This window comes from Onychostruthus taczanowskii, unplaced genomic scaffold (assembly GCF_017590055.1).
Source record: "Onychostruthus taczanowskii isolate IOZ18803 unplaced genomic scaffold, ASM1759005v1 scaffold3, whole genome shotgun sequence".
NCBI lineage: Eukaryota > Metazoa > Chordata > Aves > Passeriformes > Passeridae > Onychostruthus > Onychostruthus taczanowskii.
The window spans coordinates 24,111,168-24,123,241 of NW_024500349.1; the positions used below are offsets into that span (position 1 = coordinate 24,111,168).

The 12,074-nt window shown below is 47.5% G+C and overlaps 1 protein-coding gene across 1 annotated transcript in view; it reads left to right on the forward strand.

Annotated features, from left to right (window-relative positions):
* The window catches only part of WNT9A (Wnt family member 9A), a 53,969-nt gene extending 43,272 nt beyond the window's left edge, over nt 1-10,697 (forward strand). The window contains exon 4 of the mRNA XM_041408861.1: nt 9,115-10,697. Within this exon, the coding sequence (XP_041264795.1) occupies nt 9,115-9,588 (474 nt within the window). The 3' untranslated portion in view covers nt 9,589-10,697. The remainder of the gene's footprint in view (nt 1-9,114) is intronic.
* Nucleotides 10,698-12,074: the final 1,377 nt, after the last annotated feature.

The following is a 12,074-nucleotide window of genomic DNA, read 5'->3' on the forward strand; positions in this document are numbered from 1 at the left end:
CAAGTGCTGGGTCATCCCAGCAAGGGGAAAAGGAAGAGGCTTTCCACCTTCTCCCATAATATGCTTGGCTGTACCTAGCCTAGAGTTGCTCCAACACGAAAATCCCTCAGATTGGCCAGCACAGGTGCTTAGGATCAGTGTTTCATTGCACCAACCTCCAAGGGGGACATACTGCAAGGCCAGAAATAGCCCTCGAGCCTTGTTATTGTCTGTGTGATTGGATGCAGGCTTGGGGCTGGGATGGGGGACCTGGGTCTCCAGTTTCCCAGGCAAATGCAGCCCAGCCAGTTGTGCATTCTAGGAATGGCCACCCCAGCTCAGTTGTTGCTGTGTCTATGTATAAAATGTCATTCCTCGCGACGGAATTGGGGCATCGGGGAATGCCACCAGCCAGGGCTGGCCAGCAAAGTGTCTCCCCCTCTCCCCACTACCAGATGCTCCCAGACAGTGCTGAGATCAGGATTAGAAATATCCTGGATTTAGCTGGTGTCTGGTTTTGGCTGACAGCTTTCCTGCTCTGGATTAAAGGGCTCAGTGTCTCTGAACTCCTGTGGCAGCTCTTTGACGTGTGAAACAGGCTTTGCAGGATGATGGAACTTGTTTCAACCCTGGTGTTGGTTGCTCTGTCCCATCTTTTGGAGTTGAGTGTGTAGCAGATGGGATGGCAGTGGAGAAGGTGGCCCGTGGAGGCTGTGATTCCGTGCTGGATGTTTCTGTGAGATGTCCTGGTTCTCCTTTCATTCCAGAGTCACAGTCTCATCAAAACCTCCAAGGATGTGACTTTGGTTGCCACTGGCAAGTCCTTGTAGCTCCAGGAGTATCCACCAACAGTGGCAGGGCTAAAAGCCTCCCAGATGGGTTTGGCCCAACTCCCAGGGTTCCCAATCCCAGGAGCTGAAGTCAGGATGTCCATATGGCTGAGGCCACTCTTGGATTTAGGGTTTGTGTCCTTAATTATCATCTGTGCTCTACACTGCACGACTTTGAGCTAAACAAACTCCAAGGATGAGCAGGAGAGGTTCAACCTTCCCTTCTGTGTCCTGATCCTTGCGAGTTAGCTCCCAGGGGAAGATGCAGGACTCTCAGCATCCTCTGCCTCCACTTCCCTTGGCACAGTGGGACTCTGGCCACTGGCAGTGGTTTCACAGTGTGATATCTGCAGCTAAACAGCTGAGTAACAGTTGTGACAGTTGTCCAGACACCGAGAGCCCTCCTGGCAGTCCAAGTCACAGACCTCTGCTGCAGGTCAGTGATCCAGTGTTCCTATTTTCGTCCACCCACAACGTGTCTGTCGAGCTGGGATTGCTGTGTGACAGCTTTCCTTTGCCTGTTTGCAGCAGCAGTTGAAATCACTTCTCTGTTTGTGCTGCTGGATATAAGAATTCGTTGTGCCGTGGTGTGGTTGAAAGCCAAGCCAAGCACCCCACCAGGCTCACAGCACCACAATGGAGCCAGGCAGAGAAGGAGGGAATGTTGAGGAGGAAGCTTTCAGGAGGGTGGTGGTAGAAGATCAGGAGAACACACATCTGTATGGCTGGGATATGTGGCCCTAAACCCCTGGCACAACTTGGTGTCACTGAGACGATGATCAGAGATGAGGACCCAGGCTGGCTTTGTGACAACAAAGTCAAAACTTGCAATACTTGCTTCAGACTCTAGAATATTGAAACTAATTTGACCCTCTTGATGTGGTGGATGGATTGTCTTTGGCACTGCTTGCTCTCAGGGGTGGGTTAATATCAGGTTTGATCTCTGTTCATCCTCCTGTTCCCACTGCAAGTGCAGGGATGAGAGGATGGAGGCTGAGAGCACTACTGCATTCCTTGCTGAGTTTGTGGATAATTTCCTTGAGGAAGGTAGTGAGTTAAAGAGGATTCTCAGCACGTTTTCTGTGTCTTCAAAGAAGCTGCTCACCAACCAACTCCTGCCATAAAGACTTTGCCACTGTCAAGTAGGGTTTGCTCACCCAGCGACTGCAGCAGTCTGAAACCACTTTGGACTAACCTAGCGTGGTTATTGGAACAATAACTCATCTGGACTTGATTTGGGGTGGATCAAAGGCAGTATAGGGGTGCAGACAGCCTTGATTGGTGCCATTTTGGAGCTGAGCAGTTTGGAGCTGGAGTTCTTGCAGCGTGTGGATGTGTGTGTTCACTGAGGGAGTGGAGAAGTCTCTACGAATGACACAGCACAAGCTTGGTGGTCCCTCACTGATTTTTTACGTGTCATTTTCCCCATCTAATTACTCCCAACCATGGCAAAACATACAAATAGTCCCTTGAGACCCAGCAAAAAAAGGACCTGTGCTGGACTGACTAATTTGGCAAGCAACCTTCTCCCCTCCTGGTCACCACACCAGTTTCTCCATGGTGTCACACCAGCAAACAATCCGTGTGTTTCTGCGAGGGTGACATGATCCTATCCCGCCTAGTTTTAGTGTCTCTTGGTAGACGTTCTCATTTAATTATGATTTTACTTCTGCTTTTTACAACCTTGATGGGCTGCCTGTAATTTTGCTGCCACCAGTGAAATAATCACTGAACATGTTGTGCCCGTGGTGGCTCACCAAGTTATATGATATGACCTCAGTGGTTAATGAAAGGGTGAGCTTGTCTAGTGTGAGGATGAGGTAATTAGACCAGGACTTCTCCAGCCTTCTCTTTATTGAAAAGCAGGAGCTCTGAATAGACCACTTATTAAAAAAGCAATTTCCCTTCCTTTGCCAGATCTACTCTCCCTCATTCAGCCATTCTTTCCGAGGGGTCTTGGGTGGAGAGGGTGTTTTGGGGGGAGATGTGTGTGTGGAAGGGATGGGGGAGAAGTCAACTGTATTAAAGCTCTGTTGCCAGCAATGAAGTTTCTCTGAGTTATATTAAATGAAGCCCAGGCAGCCTTGCTAAAGCTCTCATCTTCTCTCTATCCTCCCCCCTTTTCCCCCTTGTACACACTAGTGCAGCCCTCTTTTGTAACCCATTAATGAAAAGGAGGAATATTAGAGCACTCAATTAGTTCCACTGGGCTTGAGTAAGTGATGTTTTAATTAAATTTGCCCAGTTTCTCAGCCAAGTATCATTAAACATGACTTTCCAACTCCCTCTCTGGAGCGTTGCTAAGTTTCTTAATCCCAGGAGTGCTGACCTCTTCCAGAGGTATGTCTGGTCAAGCATGTCTTACAGATCCAAGGGGCACAATTAAAAGGGGCTGCTGTTACCCTAGGAAAAAAAAAATTATCATGTTCTCATTGCCTTTTTCCTTCATCCTTCCAGAAGGAGGGACACAAACCTTTGCCTGAAGTTTGTGTGTAGCCACAGTTGTCTTGAGAGCCGAGCGCATTTAATACAGAATTATGGGGAGGTAGAGATGAAGAAGAAAAGATCTCTCTTCGAGCAGTTCCCTGGTTTGAAATTGGTTCCTTTCATGAGGCTTCATTGTTTTTTGCACAAGATGCTTTGGTCTGTGCAGAGCAAGTGTTTCTGAAGGATCCTGGAATGGTTTGGGTTGGAAGGGACCTTAAAGGTCGCCTCGTCCCAGCCCCCTGTCATGGTCCTTGTCACCCTTGTAGGCTTCAAGTCCAGACTCATCCTGAGACAGCTACACCTGAAACCATCTGGGATGCTCTGGAGAGGATAGTGGGAGGTGCCTGGACTTTCCTTTGCTGTTGACTTGCTTATTTTGGAATTCCATCTGAGGAATGGCTTTTCCCCCCAGGGCAGTGCTGGCAGGGATCTCTTCGGAGGGCTGGAGATGCACTCTCCATATCAGGGAGATGTTTGCCCAGCTATCATCTGTCTGAGGAACTTCATGAGCTATCACATAACACGTTATCAGAGCATGCCACCCCTCTTCATTTCTGGAGCTCCGTTGGGCAGAGGGGGGAAACTGAGACCCAGAAAGATTAAGTGACTCACTAAAGGTCACACACAGGCGGAGGGAGGCACAACTCTCCTGTTGCAGAGACAGTGTTTACAAGCACTGACCGTCCAGTCTCACACAGTTCCTGCTCATTAACACAGTTCCAGTCCAACTCCAGGTTTTGCTGCGCCCTCGTGATGTGTAATAATTGCTGTTTCAGAGCTTAATCCACTTGGTGAGTGCAAAAAAACACAAGGCATAAAGCATCCTTTTTGGCAGTTTTTTAGGGATGTGTTTGCAGTGAGAAATGGGGCATCACATGTTTACCAAGGTACAAATCAAACCCAGCAAATAACAGCCTGAGAAGAGCTCTTAATGTACAGATCAGTTTTCAGGGCCACCACTGGTATTAATTGCTGCAGGTTATGACAGGTAGGAATGCTCAGGCGTGCTCTCTGGATTTTCCTCTCCTTTCAGGCTGAGAATGGCTCAGCCAAAGCCTTTCTTAGGCCTGGAAATCAATACTCTGGAAAAAAAATTGCTTGCTGTGTCCCATAAGTGATTGCAGTTGGTTGTTTATGTGGAGCTTTTTTAGCATGGGAAGCATGCTAGGAATACTGAGCATGGGGAAAATACTTCTGAAGTTCTCAGTTTTAAGCAGGGTTATGTTGTTCTATGCTTAAATGTTTGTGTTTTAATACCTATGTCACTAAAATATGAATGTTCCTGTTTTTTAAAGAGGGAAGGGTGGTGGGAGGAGAAAACTGTTCTGAAAAAGCAGGTTGAGAACAGGCTGAAAAAAAAGTTTTTTTTAACAAGGTAGAAGAAAAAAGAAAGGACAACTTCTAACAATCTGTGAAACTTTTATAGTTCAGCCAGTGGCACTGGCCAGTGTGAAGGGACAAGTCTGGTCCACTGGTTGTGTGTGGGGACCGTGGCTGCTGTCCAAACAAACATTAATTCTTGAGCTGAGAGGATGACTAAGCCTATTTAAATTGAAGAGGGGGGATGGAGAGGATTGGGTTTGTGGGGAAGCATCCCAAAGCCCTTCCCAAAGCCAGGCAAGGCTTTTCCCTGGATGAGCTGCCTGCCAGGAGGGTTTGCTGCCTCCTCTCCCCCAAACCATAGCGAATGGTTTGAAGCCTTGGAGCCGCAGCCCAGCCATGACGACAGCGGAGCAATAAGCGAGGAATTCCCACGGCCGGGTGTCCGCCCTGGGCTGCTGCTGCCCAGACAAGAGTTGTCTGAAAAAAAAAAACCAAAAAAAAAAAAAAAACCACTGCCAGAGCCCCGTGACCCAGCTGGGAATGAATGGGAATCCTGTCCTCGGCGTTTCAGCTAAAACACTGAGAAATTGTGTGTTGCAGCATGTCTGAGACTGATCATGACGGGGGCACTTAGTCTGAGCTTCGCAGTGCACCATTGTTGGGAGGAAGGATTACATGTTGCATAGCAATGCTCTGCTGTGATCCCTTTTCCCCATGTAAAGCCAGTTGGGAAGGCAGTCCAGCAGCGCTATCTGATTTCCTCTGAGCAGGAAAACCCCAGGAAAAACGGTTCTGTCTTGCTTTGTGTTTTCCTCATTCTGCGTTTGTCAGTATTGGGTGTTCTCATGGCAAGGTCAGTGGGAATTTGTGTTCCTAAGTCAAGCGAAGTAGTGCGAAAATCCTTATTTTCCTCCCAAATTGTTCTGTCTGAGACTGCCAGACCAGGTGGTTGTTCAGAGGAGAGAGGGAGGACAGAATTCCCATGTGTGATGTCATCCCTGACCCACCACTTGTCTTTGTTTGGCTTTGTTTTCATGGTAGGAGCTCTCTACAGCAGACAGTACGAAAAGGATGCTCCTTCTTGCTGCTACTCCTGAGTTACTACAACCCCGGTGCTGTGTGGTAGCTGTGGAGTTGGGGCCATGGGGAGCACGAAATATTTTGTGCCTTGGATGGAAGCTGAGCCATTCTGCTTCACATCTGTGACAAAGGTGCAGGTGGCCACATTCTTGGTGTGGATGAAGTGGTTATTCAGTGGTGAGTTCAGAACAGGTTTAGGTCTGTGTAGGATGGAGGTAAATCAGGCTCTGAACTGTGATGAGCCTTGAAGAGAAAGCAGGAGCTACTACAGCTCTTGAAATATTATTTTATATGGTAAAACCTTATTCTTCCTCATCTAACCCAGAGATTTTTGGAAATAAAACCGGTGTTTTTCTATCCTGGAAGAAGGATAGAAGACCTTCAGGTTTGAAAGCGTGATCCAGACATTTGTCCCAGGATCCAGCCAGCAAAGCTTTCTCCAAGCAACCTGCTGACTTGGATCAGTCTTGCTCTGCTTCCTGAAGAAATGAGGTGGATTTAAGTGTCTCTGACAGGAGCTTGCAGCAAGAGGAGGAAAGGTCGTTGTGGAAGCTGGGGAGCGGGACGGGAACCAGAGGGGCTTTGCCAAGATTCATTTTGGCTCGTGGGTGGCTGGGGCCCGGAGGCAGCAGTTCCCCATCACGCAGCGCCTCGAGGAGCTGCAGCGTGACTGACAGCAGCAGGGGAGGCTGCCTGGGCAGGGAATTTTTCTAGGATTTTCACTCTTGCTGCCTCGTAACATTCTTGAGCCCGTCCCGGTCCTTCCAGGAGAAGGTTTACGGGGCGGTTGGGATGCACCGCGCTCGCACGGCAGCCATAGGAAAATCCACACGCTGGATTTCATGAACTGGTGCATTCATGGGGATAGGGACAATGGAAACCTTTTATGCTTTGGTCCACCAGAGCTGTCCTAGCCACTGCTTAACAAGGAGCTAGAAGCGAGTCAGGAAAATCCAGACTGGGGTTCATGTGGAACTTTGAGCCCAGATGAGGAGAACAGAATTAAATTACCTAAATACGCTTATTAGTACCCCTTGAGAGACCTTTATGCTGCTGCCAGGACAGCTGGTGCAAGGAGAATGTTTTAAAGCACCTCAGTTAGTGCTAGGTGGAAATATTTAAACACCTGAGTTTGGCCCAGAGGGTGGGATTCTGCTCACAGAATCCCCTGAACTGAGGTGCCTCTGTGTGGGCTGAGTCCCCAGGCTCCTGTTGGTGATAGAGATGTGCTCAGCTGTCAGTGGGAGCCTGGAGAGCTGTTCAGTGGAGCAGGTGTTTGCCTCACTGCAGGGTCCTCCCCTGCTTTGGCTGCCCTGACTGCGATGAGAGTTCTGATGTGTTTCTCAAACTGAGGTGTTTAAACTCGAGCGTTTGCCTCGGTGAGGTCAACCCTGGCTGGCTGGTGTGATTCAAGTGCCTAAACCTACATGCTTACACCTGACTGAAGGTCCTGTGCCATCAGCCAGCTGCCAATCCATCAGGATCAGGTTTTCCAACATGTGTTGGGCTGTATCCACCAGCCCCACGTGGATGCCTTGGCTGTAGTGCTCCTGCAATGTCAGCGCTCCCACAGAGCTCCAGAGAGGTGGCTCCTGACAAGAACAGCCCCGACTCCAGGTTCCCTTCCTGAGTTTCATGACCCTGTCTTGTTCAATCAGCTCCAAGCCCAGGAGCACGACTACAAGCTGAGCCAGTTCCCGTTGGTTTCTTGCCTTCCCAGCTCCTGTGCAATGGGGGTTGTCTCCTTTCCCAGGTGGAGCAGATGCAAATGCACTGGGGGAGGAGGAAAGGTTGAGGAAAGCCTGAACTGATGAATGACTGCAGTGTGCAGCCCTTTTCCAAGTATCCCAGCAATTTCTGCCCGGTTTGCTGATGGTGTGGGCGTGAAATCAGGTGGAGGAGCTTTGTTTCACACGAACTCAGCTCTCACTTCTGGACAAGCAGTGAAACGGGACTTTACACGAGGGAGGGGACGGGTGAGGGTTGGGGTTTTCCCCCCCCTCCTCGGTGTTGAAATGTGTTCTGCACGCTCTTGTCTGACATTGTGGGATTTCTTGTGGACTTGGCGAGACACTTTGGCACACAAAGCGTGACAGCCCTTACCCAAGCCATCCCAGCTGAGCGCTATAACCAGCAACACATCTCCCCCTGTAACCCGTCACCGCTTTGAATGCTACTGTGTATTATTGGATTGCACTTGCAAAGGTCTTTGGCTGTCACAGGAATGAAGTGTGACCATTGGACAGGCTCTGCTGAAGGCTGCATTATGCATATTGTCTTTCTAAAAATGTTTCTGGAATATCACAATTGGGCCAGGCCCCAATTCCGAGTCCATGACCTATTGCACGGTTGCACATGGGGCTCAGCAGGATTTGTGCAGCCAAATAATTAAGAACCGGATGGTCAGGAAATGGACTGCAGCCAGCTCTCTGCTGTCAGGAGGCCACAGCATAGCCAGATGCCATCATGGGCACAGGGGGAGGTTGTTTTCTTCTTTTTTAGGTACCGTAGATGCCCAAAGGAAGGGCACTCAACAGTACTTTGGTACCTTGTCAGGACCCAGCTCTGTCAAGCAAACTGTCCTTACCTGCTGTTTTAAGGAGTGGTTGTACCTTACCCATTTAAAGTCAACACAACCTAATTTTGGGGAAGGGGCAGGATGGGAGAATTAGAAATACAAATTTGTGTGTATAATTTGTGGGCAAAATGTAGGGTATCTGTGGCTATCCAAATAACATCTCTGCTCTTGAGTTGCCCATGGAGGTACCCCAGGTGTAAATCTCTCTCTGGAGAAGGGGAGCTGGAACATTCCAATGCTGTTTCGAAGTAGATGGATGTGGTTTTGTGCCGTGAAACTTCTTTATTGCAGTTGATTTGAAAAGGATGGGATCCTTTGTTTAGCATCAGTCAGTTGATGGTGCTGAACCAAGATTCCTTCTGCTCGTACTTGGGTTTGGGGTCCTGTGGTATGGAGAAGGTTCCTGTTGTCCACACTCCTGTTCTGGAGCATGTGTCACCCCACCTCCTTCCACTTCTTCCACTTTTATATCTTACCTACTTATTATTGACAAAGACAAATAGGTGTTAAAATATGTATTAATCTCTTAGTTGTATCACAGTTTCAGATCTCTGGCTACACAATGAGTGGCAGCACTGGACAATCTTTGTGCACCTTTCCAGTATCTTTAATTAGCCAATTAAGCAAGTTTTTGCGGGTGAACGTCATACTCTGGGAACTAAGAGCCTTTTGAAGTATTTCCTGTAGGATGTGTTTTCTGTCTGCTTCCAACAGATACTTTTTGTGTTGTCATCAACTTGGTGTCCCTGAAGCGTCTTCTAGAAAATGTTGTGTTTTACTTGTTTTGATTTCCTCCGCCATGACTGATTCTCTTTGGGGCCGTGTGTGTGTCTGCAGGTCATCAAAGCTGGCGTGGAGACCACCTGCAAATGCCACGGCGTGTCTGGATCCTGCACCGTCAGAACGTGCTGGAGGCAGCTCTCCCCCTTCCACGAGATCGGGAAGCAGCTGAAGCAGAAGTACGAGACCTCGCTCAAGGTGGGCAGCACCACCAACGAGGCCACGGGGGAAGGCGACATTTCCCCCCCTAAAAAATCCATCCCCGGCCACAGCGATCAAATCCCAAGGACTACGGATCTCGTCTACATTGACGACTCCCCGAGCTTCTGCCTGATGAGTCGGTATTCCCCCGGGACCTCGGGACGGAAGTGTTACAAGGACAAGAACTGCGACAGCATCTGCTGCGGCCGGGGCCACAACACGCAGAGCCGGGTGGTGACGCGCCCGTGCCAGTGCCAGGTGCGTTGGTGCTGCTACGTGGAGTGCAAGCAGTGCACCCAGAGAGAGGAGGTTTACACCTGCAAGGACTGACACAACCTGCGGCTTCTGCTGCACGGCCGCCCCCGGGGATGGGCCAGCTTGGAGAACTGCCTATGGAGACAAACAGGGTTTGATTGACCTTCTGGCATCTGGAAGCTATGTTGAGACATGAGCACTTTGTAGGGTACAGGTGACCCAGCTGTGTTGCTGTTTTGTTTTGGGGTTTTTTGTTTTGTTTTTTGTTTTGTTTATCCTATAGACTGAATTTTCATGAGGTCCAACCGTGTGGAAATAAGTGCCTGTCACACTGGGGTTAGACACCAGTTGACCTTCACCTTCGTCGTCTACGTAGTTTGACGGATCATTTCTCCTTGGAACGTTGTTTCAGCCATCCTCCATGAACTCCTGGGCTAAGAGATTCCCTTTGGCATGAATATCCTGTACTTCTTTATTCCTGGAGCTCACCCATCTGCTTAGAGAGCTGATACAAAAGATCTTTCCACTCTTGAGTGCGGTGGTGCCGGAAGCGGACATTTATTTCTCCTAAAACTGGAGAGGGATTTGTAGGGAATGATAGGTTCTTCCAGTGGAGTTTCTGCACATGGAGCAAACCAGGCTCTGACAAAGAGACCCACTGGGAGCGTCAGCTCTTTAATGACAGCTCCGGATCCATGTGCATCGTCACCACGTACAGCTTGGAAACGTTGGGTCCACCACGCTGCAGACAGAAATAGATCCAAGAAAGAGGTTGGGAAGACAGCAGAACACCAGATGTGCCTGTCCCCTTCAGTCCAGTCCCGTTCTTTATTTAAAACAATTCACCCAAATGCAGGCTCTTTAGCACTATCGCTGTCTTAAATTTAAATTTTTTTTTAAACCACTAGATACTTGTTTCATTTTCACTTCGCGCATGATTTATTTTTCTCTCCTCTTCCCACCTCTTGCTGATGGAGGTCAACCTGTGGTAACTGCTTCAGAAATCCCAACTGGAACTTGTTGAGTCTTATGCCAGCTGAATTTTGACGTGTTTCTCTTGAGTAGGACAAGAGGAATCCGAGTGCCTCTTGGAAGCCGGGGCTGTCTTGCCTTGTGGAGCAGCCATTTTGGCCTGGATCAGACCTCTGGAGGAGTTGACTTTTCTTTCCTAGGTCATCATTCCATTTACTCTAAACCATGGCAGTGGTACATGACACAAGCTGTATGTAAACCCTATGACCTTAAGATGATTTTTTTTTTTAACCACTAGATCAAGAGCTGTACTTTAAAAACACACCTGCTAAATCCTAACAAACTCATGGATTTGGAATAACCAATCGACACAGAGACAACCTGAGAGAAGCCAGAAATTTGACTGCAGGGGTTCATCACTCCAATGCTGTGAAACACATGACAACCTCCAGCATTTCTTTTTTGCTTGGAAGAGGAGATTTACAATCCAGGACTTGGCGTGCCAATATTCTTTGTATAAAAGTGGATTGGAGGCAGCCAGCAAATGCCTGAATTAAGCTTTCTAAGTTAAAAATGGGGAGCAGAGGGTGTTTTGTTTGATTTTTGGTAGCAATTTTTGATTGTCCAGTAGTAGCAATTTCCACCAAGTTTCTATAAGCCATTGATCTGGTGTTCAAAAGAGGAGATTCTCAAGCATTAGTAAATATTAGTAAGACAAAATGAGAGCAATTTGCCAAGACGGACTGTTATTTTTCAGTCTTTTTTTCCTTATTTTTATTTAATTCCGCCCCCCCCTAATTATAGCCACTAATATTTAAGCTGTTCATATGCATCTGCTGGGAAGAGAAAAGATAGATTTGGGGTTTTCTTAGTAACAAATACCTGCAATTCAACCTGGCTCATTGGCATCAAATCTTGAGGAGGGGGCAGCGGGAGTGACAGGGTGTTACTGTTTAATAGCACCATGGTTCTGCAGAGTGAAGCAAAATGTCTCTTTTTTGGTGTTTCCTTATTTGCTGTACCATTCTGGAGGTTGGGATAATGCTGGAGGAGCGAAGGTGGAATCCACATGTGGAATTCCCACCTTCCAAACCAGCAAAGCACCGGGAAGGTCTTGCAGCTTTTGAGAAAGTCACCCCCGAGCAGTTTATCTAATGGTTTAAAAAATAAATCACCTAGAAACCTATTATTCAGTGTGTATATATAGATATATATGCACACCTTGACACATAAATATATATATATATATATATATATATAAATATTGAACATTTATTTATTGTAAAGCCCTTCAGAAGGACCTTCTTATGGTTTCAATGTGGTATTATGTTAAATTCTCTTTCTCCCTCTGTCTCTCTCTCTCACACATATGTGCAAACTCACTGTTACATTTTTGTGTGTTCTAGAATAGCTCTTCCCCTTCAAAGTAAAGCCAGATCCAAACCTGCTCAAAACAGGAATTTTGGGGTCTGAATTACTATTTCTGGCTACATTCTTTCTTTCTTTTTTTTTTAATCTGTTCTTAATTAAAGGATGGGCCGCAATTTATGTGCATTATTATTATTATTATTAATTATTATTATTATTAT